Here is a 21,268-nt window from a genome sequence, read left to right as displayed (position 1 = left end):
TAATACAACTCTAATCCATAGACCATTTTCTTGAGATTGGGTAGTTTAGAGATCTGGGTGCCAATTTTTTTTCCTGCCAGAAAAGGACTCAATTTTAAAAAGAAATGATCACTGTAGTGGGCTGGGGTGTTTTCCATCATATGGATAGCACCAGTTTGTACCTCAGGTAACCCTCGAGTTGGTAGAAGGTGTCTGGACACATCTCCAATTCCCAAATCATTTTTAATCTCCTTCATTCAAACTTGTAGTTTTCTTATAATTAGGATAAAGATTCTTACTGCCGTTTGATGAACTTCTCGATCTCTTGGATGTCTCAAATTCATCCCCTAAATCACTCTCAGTTTAGATTAAGTAAATTGTGGGCCCACCACAAAAAATCATTTTTAGCTTATAAAATTATCCTAGGGAGAGAGCAGTGCCACTGTGGCTCAGCAGCAGAATTCTCGCCTGCATGCTGGAGACCCGCATGAAAAGAAAAAAAATTATCCGAGAGAAAACCATATACAGGTCATGTCCTCCTTTGATTCAAGAGACGAGATGTTGGGGTATATGGAAGGGTACATATATAGCTAGCAAAAGAAAAGTCATTTCAGGAATCAGGTTGAAAAAGACATCATTGTGAGTTGGTTCCAGTTTGTTTTTATGGCTCTGCATGGAAATCCAGGATGAACCTCCCAGAGGAGCATCTTGAGGGAGATTTGAAGGGAATGAGGACAGGGCATAGTGCTTTGTTTGGACATACCTGGGAGGTCTGTAAAACCTCTGAGCAAGCGAAAAGAGTGCACAGCGGTAGGGAAGAAATGAATCGAAGACCAAAGATCCACTTGACTAGAATGAAGAAAGGAAGTGAGACTGAGTGAGCGCTGATGCCAACAGGGTGATAATGTGAGAGGCCTAAGGCCTGTTACAGCACCATGCTGGATGCAACAACAGCTCAAGAATGGGGGGAAAATAAATGCATATGACAGAGATACCTGGTCCACACAGTTGGGCATTAGCCATTAGTCTGTTTTACTAAACAACGTAAGAGCAAAGGGCAGGGCTACTGATGTCTTGGAAGAAGGCCAAGATCCAACCAACCCCTTATGATTTTTCAAACCCCAGCTCTTATATAAAAATGTTTAATGGCACCACCGTCTATTTTCCTTAAATAAAAAATGTTGAATGTTTCTCTCACACCAGTTTAAGAGGGAAGCGAGAGTTTAAATTAACTCCAAATGGTAAAAATTTAATACAGCTCCAGCTGCCTGCAGGTTTCTTCAGTTCAAATCTTTCAGTTCAAGAGCTACTCCAGCTGCTTTGTGATCTCATCCACCATTTGAAATTTTCTGTGCTACTGAGCAGCAGTTTTAAAGCACATAATGAAAATCTTTTGACTTATGGCCTCTCTGATCAACAGGTGAGTCCATTATCTGGTGGTAAACCAAATCAGATATTTCAAGTTCAGAAATAATAATTATCTCTTTGGAGTCAGAAAAAATCTTGAAGAATTTGAGGATTTTCCACTCAGGCTAATGCTTTAAACTTGGGGACGGCTCTCTGTGGGTGATTTCAAGCTGTTCTCTGTTTGGCAGTATAACCTTCTACTTCATCTGACGTATGGTGTCTCAGTTGGGAACAAAAAACAGGGTGATAAGAATTTTGGCTAACTCAGATAGAAATGTGTTCATTATAGAAAGAAATAAGTTCTTTATAGGAGAAAAAGGAGAAAAATAAAAGCAGGTGGTTACTTAAATGCTCTGAGAAAAGAATATATCAGACTTCAGTGAGGTGGAAATGAGGACTAAATGCTAAAATAATTTAGAAGACTCAAATATGAGCACTAAGACCTACTTCTGAGCACATTCCTGAGAAGATCAGATATAGAATTTCATGGAAGCAAAGCTCTCTTAGTCCAGCAATAATAAGACTGCATAAGTTCCTTAGCTGCTTATGGAGCCTGCCATGCTCCTGACTTTTGACATATGATAGGTGGCTCATGATGTCCATGGTGACAGAGTTGGATGGAAGAGAATGGCCAAGCCAAACCAGGAACTGTGTCGATATGCTATGGTGCCTCCATGGCTCTCACAGAGAGATGTTTTATTTTCGTATAAAATACCACCTCTTGACCATAACCCATCACCATTTGACATAAGTTTTAGATGGGAAGAGCAATGTGTTCAATGGAATAAAAGGAGATAGGGTGGAAGTAGCAAGTGTCTATGACCTTTGAACTGAAGGGAAATTCAGTGTCAAGCAGATGAAGAGCTTTCATGCTCCCTGATGACATAAGCCTTGTTTAAAACATTGCCACCAGATTTCTGTACATATGGAACTACTTTTTAAAAAATCATGCTCTAGAAAGTGTCTACCTTAGGCCAAATTTGTCAAGATAAGCCTGCAGAGATGTTGTTTGGCATACTACTTCACTCATGCCAACTAGAATTTTAAAAAAGTATCAGGATAATAATTTCATTATCTCTAGTTGTTTGACTAAATTTTTTCAGTTCTCCAAGATCTGTCTCAAATCTCACTTCCTTGATGAAAACATCTTTTACCACATCCAGTATGGTCTAATTCTTCCCACTTTGTTCTCCTAGAGTGTATGAAGGCAACATAATTTGGTCCTTGAACATATATTACTCCATAGTAATATTTTCTGATTATGCCTAGTGTCTGTTATGCTTTACCAATTACACGGTAAGCTCCTTCAAGTCTTACAGATTTTTTTCTTTCACCCTCTACTGCATTTGGCTCAGTGCTGGGAATTTCAATAAATACCTGTTGACTGACTGAAACATACCACTGCTTGTTACTGAAGAAAATATCTTCTTGGGAATTATGTCATTAATGCCAAGTTTCCCCCTCCCTTGGTGTGAGCAATCCAAGAATGTCCCACATCTGTCTCAATGCCACTCAACTTTGCATTCTCCTATTTGATACTTGATACTTAACTAAACAGAAAATTTGGCTTTAGAGAATAGGAAACAATAGGTCTTGCTAAGAATTCTGGGAATTCCTTCAGAGAAAAAAAAAAAAAGAAAAGGGTAGAACCCATACTTTAGGGTAGGTATTTAAAGGTAATTTTGGAAGCTCTGGAGTCCAGTAACCAAGAAGAACCTGGGCTTTAAATGTGGTTGGAAAATATGGTGTGCACCACAAATAAAATAGTAGGAGGAAGCCATTTGCAGTAGCCAATTTGTTTGTTGTCAGTCTGGGTTGAATTGATGGAAGCTTAGTCAAAATAGTTTCATTAGGTCTACCTTACTGATTGTGAGAACTAGTCAGTATTTAAAAACACCTATTTAGTATCTCTCTCTTGATGAAGACTTCAAACTCAGTTGACTGCCATAACCAGAAATCTGTCTTGCTTTTCCCTTTCCCTTTAATGGTCTCTATGTCCCTTTCCTCCCTTTACAGGTGGAAAATAAAACCCCACATCACAATTATGCTTTGCAAAAGCTGAAATAACATATATAGGAATAGAATAGTTATAAGGGAAAAGCACATCATGAATTTAATTCCATTTCCAGATGTAAAATGTCAGGAAGAATTTTTTTCCATACTTGGCAAAATGACAGGAATTCTGGGGGCCATTTTCACTTAGTTTGGTGCATGCATGTTCATAAATAGGTTTCAAAGAGTCTTCACTGTTGTGTGTGTTATAAATGCTGTGTGTTGTGGCTTTACTGAGATTAAACTACCAAAGGCCCCACATTCAGCTAGGAGGTGCATGACCTGCATTGAAATGGAGGGGAAATGTGTCTGACTAATGGTAGATTTTGGTGTGTTTTCAAAGCAAGAACTCTGATCCATATGGGGAGGTTTCTAACCAATGTAATTATTCTCCAGTGAATACAGACACTGGAATTGTCGTCTGCTTCAAAGAGCAGATCATTTAGTCATTCCACACATTTTTCATTTTGACTTCTCTTGTTCTTTTACCCTCCTGTGTGAGACTTAGGCTCTTTGTAGGAACACCTGGGTATGAGCTGAGAAATGCTAGCTGGGAACAGGGTTCAAGCTGGCCTTTCCTCTGGCTTATGTAACTGAACTAAATCATTCAGTTAGAGCTTTGAATAGGATACATATTAAAAAGTCAGTAAAAAACAAAAGTGTGATGTTCCAAAAAGCCAAGGACATTTCAAAATGAAATAAGTCAGTTTGGTAAAAGTCCCTATGCCATGCACTACTGTTCCTCTACCAAAGAAACAGTTCTGCTTTTTCAAAGTAAGTTATACAGGTAGATGAACGTATGTGTCCACTGAAAGATCAAGTCCAACAGTGGCTTTTTAGGGTCAGGAAAGTACTCTTTATAACTCAGCTCCTGCTTTGAATAAACTATTTAAGTGTGGGGCATGGGAGAACTTTTGGATAATGAGAGGAAAAATATGATTTGAGAAAGCCAATCAGTTTTCTTGGGTGCTTTTAACAGATTGTTAGCGTATTTGTATTTGTTCTTAAAACTTTCTTGTAATTTTTCAAGGGGAGATACAAACTTTCTATTTATGTTTCTCTTTCTATATAATCGATTAAAACAGCCATATAATTAAATGATTCAGAATTTCACCTACCACTGTCATTTCCCAGTTGGTCTATGTTTCCTGATCTGACCTTACCAGAAATTAGAGACCACATCAAAGTAAAGTAAGGAACGATGAAAAGTAAAAACCACCTTTTCTTCAAACATGCAAGCAATTTCTGTAGGTCCCTACTTCTCCATCTTGAAAACTTGGCTCCATGGTACCACATCATAAATAATATTTTCATGGAAATAATTAGTTGTTGCTCTTGTGTTGAATGGAAATGCACCATTTGAGGAGAGTTCTCATCTATAATGGCTTAGTTAGTAGATCTCCAAGTTTTCCTATTTGAATCTGAGCTGAAATACAGGTACACTAACTATGAGAAATAAATGCAAGCTGTCACCAGTGTCAGCAGCAGAAACTGGGGGTCCACCACACACAAATTGTGGACATCTGTATTCCTAATTGGCATCCTTTAGGGCCGTGCCAGCAGAATGGCAGAGCCAAAGGGTCTGACAGCTTCAGAAAGGAATAGGTATCAAGTTTAGGTGATAGGAGACGTTTACGAGGCAGCAGAGTTTTTTTGTACATAATGTCTACCTATGCTTGCCACAATACGGGCAATATTTACTTTCAGGTACCTCCAAATGGCACCTTTTATCATTATTAAACTGGCTACTTTTAAATAAATTGGTTTCTGATCTTAGGAAAATAAGTGGTATTGATGGTTATATGTTTCAAATATCATTGGCGAAGATGCATACAAACAGTTAACAAGGTAATGGTAAGAAATGTTGACCTTGATTTGTTTAGCTAAGATGTAAAGATTTTTGAAGGTCAAAGGTGTCCTTGTGTAGTGTTTTGGAGTCTAACTGTGTCTGACCCTCTAACATTAAGCTGCTGTGGCCTGCAGTTTTGAAGAGTGAAGCAAGCCAGGGGGAAAGAGAAAAGGGGGAGAGAACAGGAAATGGAGTGAGGTGTTTCAGGAAGTTGTCAGGAGTTGACTGATTGATTCCAGATGGAAAGGGTCAGCCTTCGTGACCCAGGAAATACTCACTAGGGGAAAGAAGTTGGCTTGTGGAAGGGGAAGGCCTGGGAGTGAGACGATGCTGGAATGCACATACCACTTCCTTTAGTCTTAAAACATTCAGAAATTTTAACTTCTCTGAATAGAATAATATCAGTGTTGTCATCATTCATCAGGAAACAGTGAAGGAAGTTAAATTTGGGGCTTTGAACGTACCAAATGTATCTCCACCTCCATAATGTCACTCATTCTTCCAGAATGGAGTGAATATACGCGAGTCAATTTGCAAGCCTGTGTTGCAATATATAAGAACAAAAACCAAATACATCTGATTTCACCTAGTGGACTTTGTGAATTAAATCTTTTACATTTTGCAAATTCAGTTTCATTGGCAGGGTATTCTAGGTTCCTCATAGTCTAAGATATTTGAAATATTGAAAACTGGAACTTGCCTCATCTCTCTCTATATGCACATATGCACATACATTTGGACATAATTTAAAATCTTGTAATAAATTTTGCAGACACTGAAATAATTCAGGTTAATTCCCTTGCTGTCATGAGAGGCCAGTGCTAGCCAATGAGAGATTAAAATTTATTTCCATTGTTAATGGAAAATAATGAAGTGCATCTGAACCATCAGGGTATGTCATTTGGGAAATGTTCACTTTGGAACTAAGTCTCACTCCACCCAAATGGACAATGATGAAATCAACTGCTCATGAAAACCCCCTAGTCTGTGACAGGAATGCACAAGGAGCTTTAATATACAGCATGACAAGAACCTTGTGGAATGATTAAAGTGGCCTCAAAGAGAACACTCTTCACATCCACATAATCCTCAGACAATCCAAGGGTTCCCCTCAGTGTGCCAAGTACAGCTCATTAACAATTAAAGCCTGAAGTCCTCCCTTGTTTTTTCTCTGGAGATGACAGCCATGTCTTTGAAAATCCATTCACACACACAGTTTCTAACCGTGGTCTGTGTTCCTCTTCTCTCCACCTTCTCCTATTATTTTCCTATGCAGAAACATGTACAGAGGTGATTACTTTCCAGTTTCACAGTCATCTTATGCCTGTGGCCATGAGGCACAGCCTCTCCCTTTGACTATGACTCAGTCTTTTGCTGTGCTGAGATCCCGCTGATAAGAACTGGTACCTCGGAGCACTTGCAGGGTGATGGATGTCTCTGTCTTATGGTTGCCGCCAAACTTTAGGAACTTTCTGGAAGAACTTTTGCCAGACACTAACGTGTTAACATATGCACAGCTGAAAACAGACCCAGAGCTAGACAGGCTGCATCTCTGAATTGTGAGCAATCATATTGATAATACTTTTTCTGAATGACAACTTAGGTTCCTTTAAGCTCATGCTTAATGCTATAGGGAGGTAGAGAACAACCCTCCTTGTATTTAAAATGTCTACACTGTGAGAAATTGAAGTGAGAGACACATAGCAGACTGGGAACACATTATTCTTTCAAGTTTGTGTTTTTACAGACTTTACCTGGCATTTACTAAGTGCTCAATGGTCATCTGCTAGGTTGAATGAGTGTTATCCACTTATTTCCATGTAAAATTTCATGTATGTTACCATGCTTCTTATCGCAGCTGGGCATAAGGACAGGTGAACTCCTTCATGGATTTATGGGTTAGGGGGTTCTCCCAAGCCTATTAAGTTAAAAATACATAAAAAATTTAAAGATACATCTAATAGTCTATCTAAGACGAATAAAAATCGGAGGAGTGTTACTGGGGTAGGGGTAAGATCCACTGGGAAAAGGACCCGAGATAACTTTCTAAGGAGATGGAAATGTTCTATATTGTTATAGTAGTGTTGGTTTCCCAGGTGGATGCACTTGTCAAAATTGTACAGCTGAGATCTGTGCATTTCAATGTATGTAAATTTTACCTAAAAAATAACCAATCAACCAAATGCTGTGATCATCATCAAGTGGGGATAGAGAGTATGTGATGGTATCGATGAAACAAGATTTAATATTTTGACAATTCTTGAAGCTGGTTGATGGGTATGGAGAAATTCATTTTGCTATTCTGTTTGCGTGAAAATTTTCATTGTAAGAGGTTTTAAAAATCTGTCTCATGAATCCACTTCCATATTTGGAAATAAGGCAGGGTTAAAGATTTTCTTCTTCATTTAAGAAGCAAGTAAGAAGTGGCAGGGAAATCACAAGTAGGATTTCAGAAAATTTAATTTGGGAATAGGCAGGAAGAGCCATTTTTCAATACCACCCATCATAATATACATATTCACTGCCTTTTTCCAAAAGATCTATACATACACATGAATAGAAAAAGAACAGTTTCCTTCACCACCCCCACCCCCACAAAATTATGCTATGCAATAATTGACTTAAACTGAGAAGTCGACTTAAATCTAGGATGACTCAGCTTCATAGATCAAGCAAGTCCAATCTATTTCACCACTGTTCCCTGGCTGATCTCTACCTCTTTTGAACTCATACACCCTTGATCTATAACCCACATTGCAGGACCCAGTCAGATAACATTTTGTGTGCTATTTGTTTTGTGTGCTTGAAAGTTTCTCCAGCTTGAAAGTAAACTCTCTGAGGGTTGGGAACATGTCCTGCAACTTTTGGTACCTAACCCCGACAGACTCCGTTTCTAGAACCTCACCCAGACTTTGAATATAGGAGAGGCTCAATGAGTAATGCCATCTGTTTTACTGAGAGAGTAAACTAGGCAGGGGTATGACAAATGGGACATGAACTCATCTTAAATTGGCCCCCACCAGGCCCTGCACTAAATGCTTTACATATGCTATCTCATTTTATGCTCACAAAAGCCCTGTGAGTTAGGTACTGTTGCATAGGTTTTACAGATAGGAAAACTGAGATTCAGAAGGTTAATTCATTTGTTCAAGGTTACAAGTCAGGAAGAAATCAGCCTGGGATTTGAATTCAGCTCTATCTGACTTCAAATCCATGTTCATCCCTGCTCCATGCCATCTCTTCCCTTTTTTCAGGTTAGATACCATGCCTTAAAATTTCAAACTTATAGTCTTACCAGAAGTGTATACACCTTTGCTATGCTCCCTAATGAGCAGGGCCACCACAAACAACTGATCATCCAACATCTTGATACCCAGCCTTGTGTTAGTACATATCAGAAGTGCAAGAACCCATTCCTGAGCTTGGAGAAGTGACTTCTCAGCTGGAGTGCAGAACTTAGCTTTCTAATTGCACACAACTGGCTCCTTGTGGTGGCTATAGCTTGAGGTTCAGCTGGGAATAATTGTCCAGTGCACCTCTGATAGGGAAGTAGGTTTCTGGAACCAACAGGCAGATGGCCAGTTTCTCCACTTCATTACATGGGTATACTTTAAACACAAATACGTGACAACACATGGTGAAGGGCAGCCTCCTTTTCCATAAAATTCTGTCATAATTACAGGAGGAGGATAACCTGTTGAGATGCCAAGAACATAGCTCTGTCCCAAAGTCCTGTTCCATATCTTGTTTGCCATATGGGAGTCTGGTAAAGCAGAATTCCAGTGCATTTACTACTTTATGTGAAACTAGCCCTTCTGATCTTACCTCCCCCCACCTTTTCTTTAAATATGCAGGTGGTGCTGTCAACAACAGTGAATGTGGATGGACATGTGTTGGCTGTTTCTGACAACATGTTTGTTCATAACAACTCTAAGCATGGACGGAGAGCAAGAAGACTCGATCCATCAGAAGGTAAGGCTGTCTGGTTTAGGAGAGGTAGACAAATGAAGTTCTCCACAAATTTGCTTGTTTGAACTTCCAATTTATGTCTAAGAGTAGGAGTAGAGAAAGTGTGTGAAACCATGTGGGTTTTTAAATGAAGTTGTAAACACCAGCTCCATCCTGCACTATTGAAACCTCTATGCATCTCTCAGGATGATGCTGAAGTCCCTGGGTCTCACTGACTCTTCCATTCAGTTTTGTGTTTTTCTTTTTGCTCGACAAGCATTTTAAGCAAAAGTAGGCCTATGACATCTTAGTTAAACAGGAACATTACAATGCCAGACATGTATGAATAAGTGTCAGATGTGCCCTTAAAGAAATTGTGGGCAAAACAAAACAATGTGCAGAATGAAACTGACACTAATTGATTTTTGTTTGCTTGGACAAGAAGAAATCATGGTCTGCTCTGGGTAGTTTTCCAAGTGCATTAAAGTAATTAGAAATCCCGGTAACTGCTAAACTTCAAGTTGTCCAAAAAATTAAAGTATATCAATTAAGATAACTGCCAAACCTAAGTAAATTCTGTCTTAGTTCTTCTCCTTCTTTCTGCACTCCCTGACACTCTGGTATAGGAAGACCGTATAAGATAGAATGAATGGACAACTGGGCTACTACTTTCATGTGATGTCTTGTTGTATATTGCCCAGCAGCCCCCAACTCAAACACAGTCTTTAAAATGTGTCTTGTATCATTTTAAATAAGAATTAATGAACTGAAAGAAAATGATTGAATCAGTAAAGAATTCAGAGTGGTGTTAATTCTCCCACAGTGGGCACTGAAAGGGGAGAAGAAAATCCCAGGGTTCACAACTAGGAACCCATCCAGTTTTTCCTTGACTGATTGGATGTGATTGACTGGCTGTTCAAAGGAGGCTCATGTTTTTGGAGTCCTGCCAAAGTTCTCCTCCACCTTTGACCCTGTCAACTTTGGAAATGGAGTGATGGATTGACTTTAGTTATGGCCTGAAAACCATATTGGGTTCCTGTTGGGATGTAAAGTCCAGAGGCCTTGAACATATGGAAGAAAGAGGGAAAATCCTTCCTACAAAGTTGATAAAGTGATTAGAAATTGTGTCCTGATAGAGCTGAAAAATAATCTTAAACCACAATAGATTTTTGCTTTCTCCTCTCTCTAGCACATTAAAAAGCCTTATAAATCTTAACATCTTGTCCTCGACTGCAGAGGAGGTGGGAGGAGAAAAGGGATTTACACATTTCCAGTGTGATGAACTTATAAAAATATGGGGAAAACAACGGAGTTTTAAAAACACCCTTTGCACAATTAGCTGAGTGTTTCACTTTTTCAGACCTAATAGTCAGCTTTAGGCTTTAATGACCTGGTGAAAACCAACCGCCAATTAGGGCATGATAGCAAGTCAACAGAGCACAGCTTGAATTTCTTGAAATGATAAACAACTTTCAAGAGCATCCCATCTCAGAAACTCCAAACTTCAACCACCAAAGGACAGATCTGACTGTTTTCTTTTCTATCTTCTTAGCTACCCCCTGCATCAAAGCCATTAGCCCGAGTGAAGGCTGGACCACAGGAGGAGCCATGGTCATCATCATTGGGGATAACTTCTTTGATGGTCTCCAAGTGGTGTTTGGGACCATGCTTGTATGGAGCGAGGTAGGCAAAGGCAAAGATTGTTCTGATCTGGGCAAACCAGTAATTCCTGGAACAGCAGCATCATGAGCACAATTTACTGAGAACTTACTTTGAGCAGGGCACCAAGGATAAAACGGCATACACTTCATGAGTTATTGTAGGGGCAGGTCTCTTAAAATGTTAAATCTTCATTGTAGTATTGTTTGGAAAAATTAGAAATGACCTAAATAATGAACAATAGGATAATGGTTAAATAAATGCAGGAATAATATGCCATCAGTGAAAATGATGTTTTGAAAAATATTCTAGGATACAGAAGAAGAGAGAAGGCTTACACTAACTGCTAAGTGAAAAAAACAATTAGGACAACAATGTTTATGGATGTAGAATCTAATTATGTAACACACAGCCACAGACAAAGTACTGGGAACTCTCCAAAATATTAACATTGCTTGTGTCTGGGTTATGTGGTGTTAAAATTTTTCTTTACATTTTTCAGTAATTTCCAAATTTCCTAAACGGCAGATGTTTTCTTTCATAATCAGGAAAACAACAAAACATGTTAAAAAAGATAAGTAATGGTGCTAGGTTGGGTTTGGAAATTGCCAAATCAGTGTGTGTGGTCATAGGCAGTATAGAAGTTCAGTGGAGGGAGTGATTGTAGAAATGGAGTGGTAGAGAGCAGGACATGGAAGGGACTTGAGCTGGTCTCAAGTAGGAAGTAAGGACCTGGATAGCTTGGGTTGACTGGAAATTCCTTGTGTGTGTGTGTGTGTGAGAGAGAGAGAGAGAAGAAAAATGTGAGACATAGAGACAGAGGATGCTCAGATGCATTTGGAGGACATTGGGTGTGCCAGTTTGCCTACAGCAGAGAGAAGACCTGGGAGGGTAGTTGTGGGAGATTCTTAGTGCTCAGTAATGGCTTGCATAATAGGTGTTTTCTTCCTTACCTGTTCATTCCTCAGCTAATAACTCCTCATGCCATCAGAGTGCAGACTCCTCCTCGACACATCCCTGGAGTCGTGGAAGTGACATTATCTTATAAATCCAAACAGTTCTGCAAAGGAGCTCCAGGGAGGTTTATTTATACAGGTAGGTGATAAAATGTTTCCAAAGGTGATTGATTCCCGGTTCACCTTTGGCTTAGTGCCCAGTGAGATTTTCTCTTTATTTTATTAGCATTCTCATTTTTTAGATCTTTCTCCTGACAGGGAAGAGTGGTCGGGGTGATAAAACATTGAATGAGGAGGTATAGGCTCAATTCAAAATTTGTATTTTATTTAAGTAGTTTCTTCATAGTTTGGGAGATGGAAATGGCATCTCATTTCAGGAGTTCGATCTGAGAAATTTGATTTTGCTGGAACTAGGCTAGAACTGTCTTTTGTCTAAACAGATAAAAAAATAGACAAAGTTGATGACTGGGACTAAACTTTATTGGAAAGGATTTAAGATGCATATGTCTTATCTCGAATCATGCTGCAGAATGAGTCACATGATTTAAAAATTTTATGAAAGTAGAAATAATCCATTAATCCAATTTTTATTGAAAGCCTACTTTGTGTCTACTACTTTTTCTAGGTGGAAGGTACATATGACGAATAAGACATGGTCCCTAATTGGAGGTTTAGAAACTTTGGGAGGAGGCAATAGTATATTGATCTAGAACAGAGGGAAATACAGTAAATGATAAATGTTTGGTATTTCCAAACATTTGGAGCAGGAGTATCAGGAAGAGAGTATAGAGTGGGGACTAGAGCAGGGGGATGGGGTTTCAAGGAAGAGATGGACACTGAAGAAGAATGATGGGGAGGATTTGGGTAGACAAAGAAAGGAAGGAAGAATGTTCCAACTTTGGAAAGTCACAAGTGCAAGGATGAGGATGAAATGAGCATGGCATGGAGGAGAAAGGGCCTGGTTCAAAAGCAAAGGCAAAACAGACACTTGGACGAGATGAGCTAGACAAGAGAGAGGAGGAAATTATAAAACAGAGATTATAAAACAAAAGCCTTTTATGGGAATTTGGACTTGATTTGGCAAGAAATAACAAGCCATTGAGGGAGGGTGACTCAAAGTTGTTATTTTAGGAAAAATGAATGCTGTTGTTATAAAGACTGGATTAGCGAAGGCAGGGAACAACTGCAGGCAAAGAGATCAACTAGGATAGTGTACTTTGAATAAGAAAATAAGGGGTGTATCATAAGAAATATGTAAGTCAAGAAAATGTATCAGATACATTACAAATTTTAGTAATATTGTTTTGTATATAGTGTATTGCTCTTTCATTTGGACTTAGCCTCCTAGTCTCATTAAGGTGTAAATGTCTGGTAGGATAGCAAGTAGTTTATAGAAGAGGATCATTTATTTTCTCTCCTGATATGATAGGCACATCTTGGCTGAGATTTGTGTGTGTGTGTGTGTGTGTGCATCTATAGAAGATTCTATCACAGTCCTAATAAATAATGTGGAATAATTGTTCCAGACTCCAAGATATAGTTCATTCATTTTTTCATTCAAACTAGAATTTATTACATGCCTACCATGGGCTGGCTCACCTTTAGGCTCTGGGATAGAGAAGTGGGCAAGATGAAGTCCCCACTTTTATGAAGTTTACATTATTTTCTATTGGAGAAGACAGACAGCAAAGAAATAAATTATATAATTTCAGACAACGGTAAGTGAGAGATAGAGATAGAGCTTTGGGTAGGGTGGTCAGGGCCGAGGGTCAAGGAGAAGGGATGGAGAGCAGAGACCTGCATCACAGGAAGGTGTCAGCCATGGAAATCTATCCCCCTTCCCTTCTAGCCTGTATGACCTCTCTCTGCCCTGTCCCCCCCTCACTCCACTCATTCACAGTGCCTTCCCTTCCGTCCCTAGAAGACCTCAGGACTATTTTCACTGTTTTGTCAACTGATGTTCTCTAGAACAGTACCCAGCAGTAAATGAATCTGTGGGAAGAGTGTTCCAGGCAGAGAGCACAGTAAGATTAAAGTTCCTAACAAGGCGACAAGCTTAGTTTAAGTGGGGGAGAATAAAAATGCCAGCAGCCTGGAGTGGAGCAAGAGGGGAGGGGGAATGAGAGGAGATGAGGTAGGAAAGGCTTGTAGGTGCAAGGGGTTTGAATTGGAAGACATTGAGGATGTTGAATAAGGGAGCCATCAACATAAAGACAAAATTTATAACCACTAGGCTGCATGAGATCACTGTGGAAGAGAGTGTAGCTAGAGAACAGAAAAAGTCTGAAGACAGTGCCCTGGGAGCACCAAAGTGTAGGGCTTAGGAAGATAGAAGGAATCTGTGAAGGAGCCTGAGAAGCAGCCTCATCCAGGACACTTTCCACATACAGGACTCTAGGTATGGATTATGGGTCTGGCCTGTGAGAAGATGGGAGGGTATAATGACAATCATGTTGCAACCAATCCTCAACTCTTTATAGGAGGACATGTGTTCCCGATACTTATTTAGTATGGCTATAGATAGACTTTTGGAACTACAGGTTATGTTCATTGTGTGTACATATATCAACTTCATCTGAAAACCGAGTTCATCTCAGCCTTGCTGCACTTTTGATCGCCAATGCCTAGGTTGGATCGTAGGACAATTAAATCTGAACCTCTAGAAGTAGGACTCATGTATCAGTTTAATCCATATAGGCATTAGAACAAACATGTGACAGAAATTATGCTCAAGGCACAAAATCAATATCAGTATTCCATTAGCAGCTTGTAGTCCTAGGTCATCAACAAAATTACAGAAAATAGATTAAGTCCTATAAAAGATATTAAAAACAAAAAGCATAGTCAGGGCCCTGAGCAGGGAGTGAGAAGCTTTGGGGAAACAAGGAAGGCTTCCCAGAGGAGATAACAATCAAGTTACATTTTAAAGCAAAGTGAAGGATAGAGATCAACCCATATCTTGATATCCAAAAAGTGTTCTTTATTATTATTATTATTATTATCATAACAACACATTTGTTTTGTTTTGCACAAGGGATTACAAATGTGATGAACACTAAAAGGAAAATTGTATTCCAGGGGAGCCTAACCTTCTCAAATTGAGGTGACAGGGAAAGCCAAGAACAATTCTAGGCAGAGGAAATAGGATATATATAAAAAGCCCTGAGGTAGGAAAGAACATGAGATGTGTTTGATGGTCACTATGAAAATGGCAGAAGGAGTGAGTTGAAGAAAAGCCTGGGTTCCAGTAGGGAAGGAGAGAAATAGCCAGGTTTTGTCAAGGCCTATTTTGGATTCTACCTCAATTGCCATGGGGAAATATTGAATATTTTTAAGCTGAAAGTTAAGTTCCATGATCAGACTTGTCATTTAAAGGATCACTCTGAATGCAGTGTAGAGAATGGCTTGGAAGCAAAGGTGGAGGCAGGGAGGTCAGCTGGAGGCCAGGGCAGTTGTCTAGGTCAGGGATGATGGCAGCTTGGACTGGAGTGCCAATAGTGGGGAGAAGCAGAAGTGGATGAAATTTAGGAGGTAGCATTGACGGGGCTTGATGATTAATTGGATGGGGTGAAAGTTGGGGAGGGGAGAGAAGGGGATGACTCTCAGGTTTCAGGTTTGAAAAATTGGGTGGGTATAGTTGAGAAAGTGAGTTTTTTAAAAAAGTATAAAGTGCTAAGGGAGTTCAGGGGAAGGACAAAATACTTCCAGCTGGTGGAGAGGTGGGAAGATTTAATATTGTGAAGATGTCAATTGATGAATAAATTCAACTCATTGCCAATCAAAATACCAACAAAATGTTTGGGGGAAACTTGACAAAAGTTCAACCTGGAAAATTAAATGTGCTAAAATAGGACCCTAGTTTTGAAAAATGAGAGGTCCTACCCTACCAGACATTAAAACCTACTTTAAGCTTCAATAATTTAAAAAATATGGGGCTTTAGGAACCTATAGAAATGTCATGCAATAGAAGAGAAAATAAAAGAAAAAAACATCTTAACACACATTAAGTGTATAAATACATAAATATCAGTATCAGTGAGAAAGCCATTTTTGGTCAATGTGGAAAAGATCAAATGTTTAACAAGTGGTGTTGGGGCAACTAATTAAGCATTGAAAAAAGTTAGATTTCTAACTTAACATCATAAACTGAAATATATTCAAATTAAACTATTTTATTTTAAACCACAGATGTTCCAAAAGATAGTAGCTCTAAAAAATTATATAATCTTGAGCTCTGCTAACTTTGATACCAAAGACAGAAATCATCAAACAAAAGATTTGATTGCCTAAAAGGAGAATGTTTGCATGTCAAACTAGTATGCATTAAATCAAAAGAAAAAGGACAAACTGGGAAAATATTTGTTATATATGACACTTTACCTTACATATATAAAGATTCATTTATTTTTCCAGCAAAAAATAACTTTATGCCTACTGTTTGTCAGCCAATATGTAATGCATTGGAGATAAAGAGGCAAACTTTAGACCTCTAACAAATTAAGAAGAAAAAGACAAGTGCTCAAACAGAAATTAACAAGGAATATCAGGAGTTAATTCAGGAAAGAAACAATTAAGCAATAAACATATATTTAAAAAAAAATCCCAAACACATGAATAATCAAATAAATGAAAATTAAGGCAAAAAATGAAAAATCCCCTATCAATTTGGCATTTAAAAAAAAAGTTAGAGGGCAGTGTACTGGTGTCTCAGTGGCAGAATTCTCTCCTGCTGTGCTGAAGACCTAGGTTCGATTCCCGGAGCCTGCCCATGTTTTTAAAAAAAAATTAGAATATCTAGATTGACAAAAACAAAAGAAAGTGGGCACTTTCTAATACGCTGCTGTAAAAATGTGAATTCTTAGAGGAGGGCACATTACTTTGATCATACTACTCTTAAAAATGTATATATCCTTTGACCCAGCAATTCCACTTTTAGGAATGTTTACTTAGGAAATAATTGAATTTTCCTAAGGACTGTTCAGTGGAGCACTGTTTATAGTAGTAAAAAATTGAAAACATCCTTAGTGCCCATTAGGGACTCATTAAATAATGGAACATCCTTACGCTGGAACACTTTAGACTGTAGAAGGATGTTTATTGATATAAAAGATCTCCATGATATAGATTAAAAAGCTTGAAAGCAATATGCACAGTTTGGTCCAAATATATATATTTACATAAAAAAAGGATAGCTGTGGAAAGAAAAATAAATAAGGTATGGAAGCCTGTATACCAAGGTGTTAACAACAGAGGTTTCTGTATATTGGTATTATTCAAAATATTTTTTTCATTTTGCTGATTTATATGTATTGTTTCCTAATAAAATTAAGTTGTTTTTAATTAAAAATTAAAAGAAGAAAATATATAAAATTAATGTCACACATACTTAAGTACTGAAAGAGCACACCTAAGAAAACTTAATTTTTCAGGTACAAGAAAATATTTCCAGCCAGGGAGTCAGTCAAGCTTCTTCAAAAAGACCCCCTTTGAGAAGGACTTTAGGAGACAGTTAGGGATGAGAAGGATAGGGGCTGGGAGGCATGCCATTTTACATTCAGAGAAGAAAATATAAATATAAATATAAACTATTCAGGATGGCTCGGGAGACTGTTCATTCCATAAAAATGTCTACCTCAAGGTTAGGGGCCAAACTGAACACAGGCTGGTGGAAACAAGAAGCTGCCCATCCATGAGGGTTCCATCCCCATCAGACAGGTCATGGATAGGTAGTCTCTCGTCTTTTCCCACCCAGTGGGCACCACTAACATGAAAAGCTAATTTACCATCAGTTGAGAATCCTGGTCTGATGGCTAAACAGGTGGTGGCTTCTACAGGTAACTGAAGATGGGACTTCTGCAACTCAGAACTGAGTCCTAACTCTATTTAGCCCTGAAAATGTGGCCTTTTCCCTTGGAAGAGGCAGCCAGAGGTAGGCCTTTTGTATTTCCAGCCAGCCTGGCCTCCAGGAGAGCTAGAATTGAATAGCTGAACCACACACTCTGAGAACCTTGGATTAGAGGTTCTAACAGCCCCCCCCATCCACAGCCAGTGCTTAACGGCATAGCAGTACTTGAAGGTCACTATAGGTATAAGCAAACCACTCAGCTCAAATGGTCAGAAGGGGAAAATAATCTTGATTTCATAGGAAAAGAAAAGCTTCAAACCCAGAAATAGAGGGCTTTGGTGGTGGCAAAGTGAGCATTCTGGGCAGACTCCAAGTCCAAGAGGAGATACACAGGACTTAGAGCCAGAAGCCCTGCATTCTGACCTTAGCTGTTTCATCCATTAGTTTTTTTGTCCTTTTATCAAGTCACTTAACCTCCCTGAGCCTCATTTCCTTCATCCGTAAATCTCTGGTACTAATTATACTATTACCCAAAGGTGTTTCCCTAATTTGGCTCTATTCCAAATCTCCCAAATCGTGCTTTTCTGGAAGAGTCTGGGAATCTGGATATTAAACATATAAACGAATTCGAGAGACCCTGAAACGTGATTGTGAGGCTGTTGCAGAGACTTTCTGGCTTGTAAAGTGCTCTGCTCAAGGGAGCATTATTATGAGATTGGGTCACTTGTGCCAAGAATACAATAATAAGTGTTTCCTCTTAGGTGGATTCTTTCTAAAGGAAGACTCAAAAAGCGGGAGGCATGAAAGGAGGCTCCAGTGAACCTCTTCTCCTGTAGCCCCCACTCCAACACACAGCTCCTGTGGTGTAGCCATTGATAATTCCTGTATTTAAGGAAATACCACCATAATGAACACAAGACCATTAGATTTAAAGTTACCTGGCATAATTAGCCAAAATAGAGTAATGAACTCCCCGAGGTTGCTGCTGCCAAGTGTTTCACAAACAACATCAGTGCTCTGAAAAACAACATGTTTTCTTCACACATGTGACTTCACAGGTCTATTTTTCTTCAATCATGGTTTGCTGAAATGCATCTTGCTGCTGCAGGTTTGAGAGATCAGCAATGAGAACGTGGCTCATGAAGAAAAGTCTGATTTCCTGTGTCCAGTTTGAGACCCAGAGGTGGTATGCCAGCCTAGGCTTAGAGGGCAAAATCCTTTCCTTTTGTTCCCTCATAGAGTTTTCCACAGAGAACTGGTAGTGCAGGAAAAAAACCAATCCTAGAAGAAATGTCCAATGGGACCACGGTAATCGATTTTGCAGGTATTTCCTTGCTGTGTTGATGTCAGGTGGCAGCAAGTATGTAGGTAGTATGTAGGTATGGCATTTAGGGGTGGAATTGCCTTTGTGTAGAATTGTAAAACCTGCACCACTCACAGAAAACAAGTGAAACACCATCAAGAAAATTCCCCAATAATGCTCAGAGGTGTCTACTAGCTAGACCCATGCAGGACCTGCGAACTGATGGCAAGCCCTTGAGATATGGTGGTAGATGAGTACAGCTTTTCTGTCCTTGTTTCTATGGTTCTTTGAAGAATGTGGGCTAAACATCTGACCAATGTTTGTTAGAAGGCTTCGTTATAACAGAACTAGTAAGAAGAAAATGATGATAATTCAGTAATCGCATCTGTCATTTATTGAACACATAGGGCCAGGGCCTGTCCTATGAGCTCATTTAAGCATCACCATTTCCCACGATGAAGGTTCCATTAGTATCTCAACATTATAGATGAAAAGCCTGTTGCCTAAATGAGTTGTTACCCATTAAAGATCACCGAGCTTGGTGCAATCCAAGCAGTCTTACTCTAAAGTTCTGCTCTTAACCAGTACCCCATATTATTTCTCAATACTGCACAGCTTAATAGAAGAAATTGAACAGGCCATCTGTTTGGCCACATCTGGCTTATTTGGCAAATACCAATTGTCTTGTTTCTCTGGCTGTTACTCTGGGAAATGCATAGGAAATAGGCAGTGGCCAGTCAGCATAAAGCAGGATCTCAGAAGATGCCTTACCTGTGCCCCTGTTTTCCAGATTGCAAATGAGGCTATTTCTCATTATCTTAGTGTGATGTTGTAGGCCTCTGAAGCCTATGAAGTGCTTAGAAGTAATAGAAATTATCCTCCCCATGAATTACCGAAGTTACAGAAGCAAAGAACTGTGAACTCCACTTTGCAATTTTCCTTGAAAGAACTTGGTACTGGGCAGAAGGCAGCCTTGGGGGTTGCTCTTATATACTAGAAAGAACACTGGACATGGTAGTTAGCAACCTGGATTTGAGTCCCAACTTTCTGGCAAATCCCTTAGCCATTCTTTTTTTTACAAACAAACAGACAAACAAACAAAAAACTATATTTCAGGTGCAGCTTCATTCAGTGTTCCAACATAGTTACGTTACACTTAGGTATTATTGTGCTGTCCATTTTTGAGTTTTTGTATCTAGTCCTGTTGCACAGTCTGTATCCCTTCAGCTCCAATTACCCATTATCTTACCCTGTTTCTAACTCCTGCTGGTCTCTGTTACCAATGATATATTCCAAGCTGATTCTCGAATGTCGGTTCACATCAGTGGGACCATACAGTATTTGTCCTTTAGTTTTTGGCTAGACTCACTCAGCATAATGTTCTCTAGGTCCATCCATGTTATTACATGCTTCATAAGTTTAGTCTGTCTTAAAGCTGCATAATATTCCATCGTAGGTATACGCCACAGTTTGTTTAGCCACTCGTCTGTTGATGGACATTTTGGCTGTTTCCATCTCTTTGCAATTGTAGATAATGCTGCTATAAACACTGGTGTGCAAATGTCCGTCTGTGTCTTTGCCCTTAAGTCCTTTGAGTAGATACCTAGCAGTGGTATTGCTGGGTCGTAATCCATTCTGCCAGTCTATGTCTTTTGATTGGGAAATTCAGTCCATTAACTTTTAGTGTTATTACTGTTTGGATAATATTTTCCTCTACCATTTTGGCTTTTGTATTATATATATCATATCTGATTTTCCTTCTTTCTACACTTTACTCCATACCTCTCTCTTCTGTCTTTTCGTATCTGACTCTAGTGCTCCCTTTAGTATCTCTTGCAGAGCTGGTCTCTTGGTCACAAATTCTCTCAGTGACTTTTTGTCTATAAATGTTTTAATTTCTCCTTCATTTTTGAAGGACAATTTTGCTGGATATAGAAGTCTTGGTTGGCAGTTTTTCTCTTTTAGTAATTTAAATATATCATCCCACTGTCTTCTAGCTTCCATGGTTTCTGCTGAGAAATCTACACATAGTTTTATTGGGTTTCCCTTGTATGTGACAGATTGTTTTTCTCTTGCTGCTTTCAAGATCCTCTCTTTCTCTTTGACCTCTGACATTCTAACTAGTAAGTGTCTTGGAGAATGCCTATTTGGGTCTAATCTCTTTGGGGTGCGCTGCACTTCTTGGATCTGTAAATTTAGGTCTTTCATAAGAGTTGGGAAATTTTCAGTGATAATTTCTTCCATTAGTTTTTCTCCTCCTTTCCCCTTCT

General features: G+C 39.0%; 1 protein-coding gene across 1 annotated transcript in view; it reads left to right on the top strand.

The window, feature by feature from the left end:
• The window catches only part of EBF2 (EBF transcription factor 2), a 190,235-nt gene that overhangs the window by 135,414 nt on the left and 33,553 nt on the right, over nt 1-21,268 (top strand). Inside the window, exons 8-10 of the mRNA XM_077152833.1 lie at nt 9,142-9,259; nt 10,788-10,918; nt 11,863-11,989. Coding sequence (XP_077008948.1) covers nt 9,142-9,259; nt 10,788-10,918; nt 11,863-11,989 — 376 coding nt within the window. The remainder of the gene's footprint in view (nt 1-9,141; nt 9,260-10,787; nt 10,919-11,862; nt 11,990-21,268) is intronic.

Source organism: Tamandua tetradactyla, chromosome 3 (assembly GCF_023851605.1).
Source record: "Tamandua tetradactyla isolate mTamTet1 chromosome 3, mTamTet1.pri, whole genome shotgun sequence".
In the NCBI taxonomy this organism is placed as follows: domain Eukaryota; kingdom Metazoa; phylum Chordata; class Mammalia; order Pilosa; family Myrmecophagidae; genus Tamandua; species Tamandua tetradactyla.
Note: the sequence above shows the minus strand (reverse complement) of the source record. Positions and strands in the feature narration are given on the sequence as shown.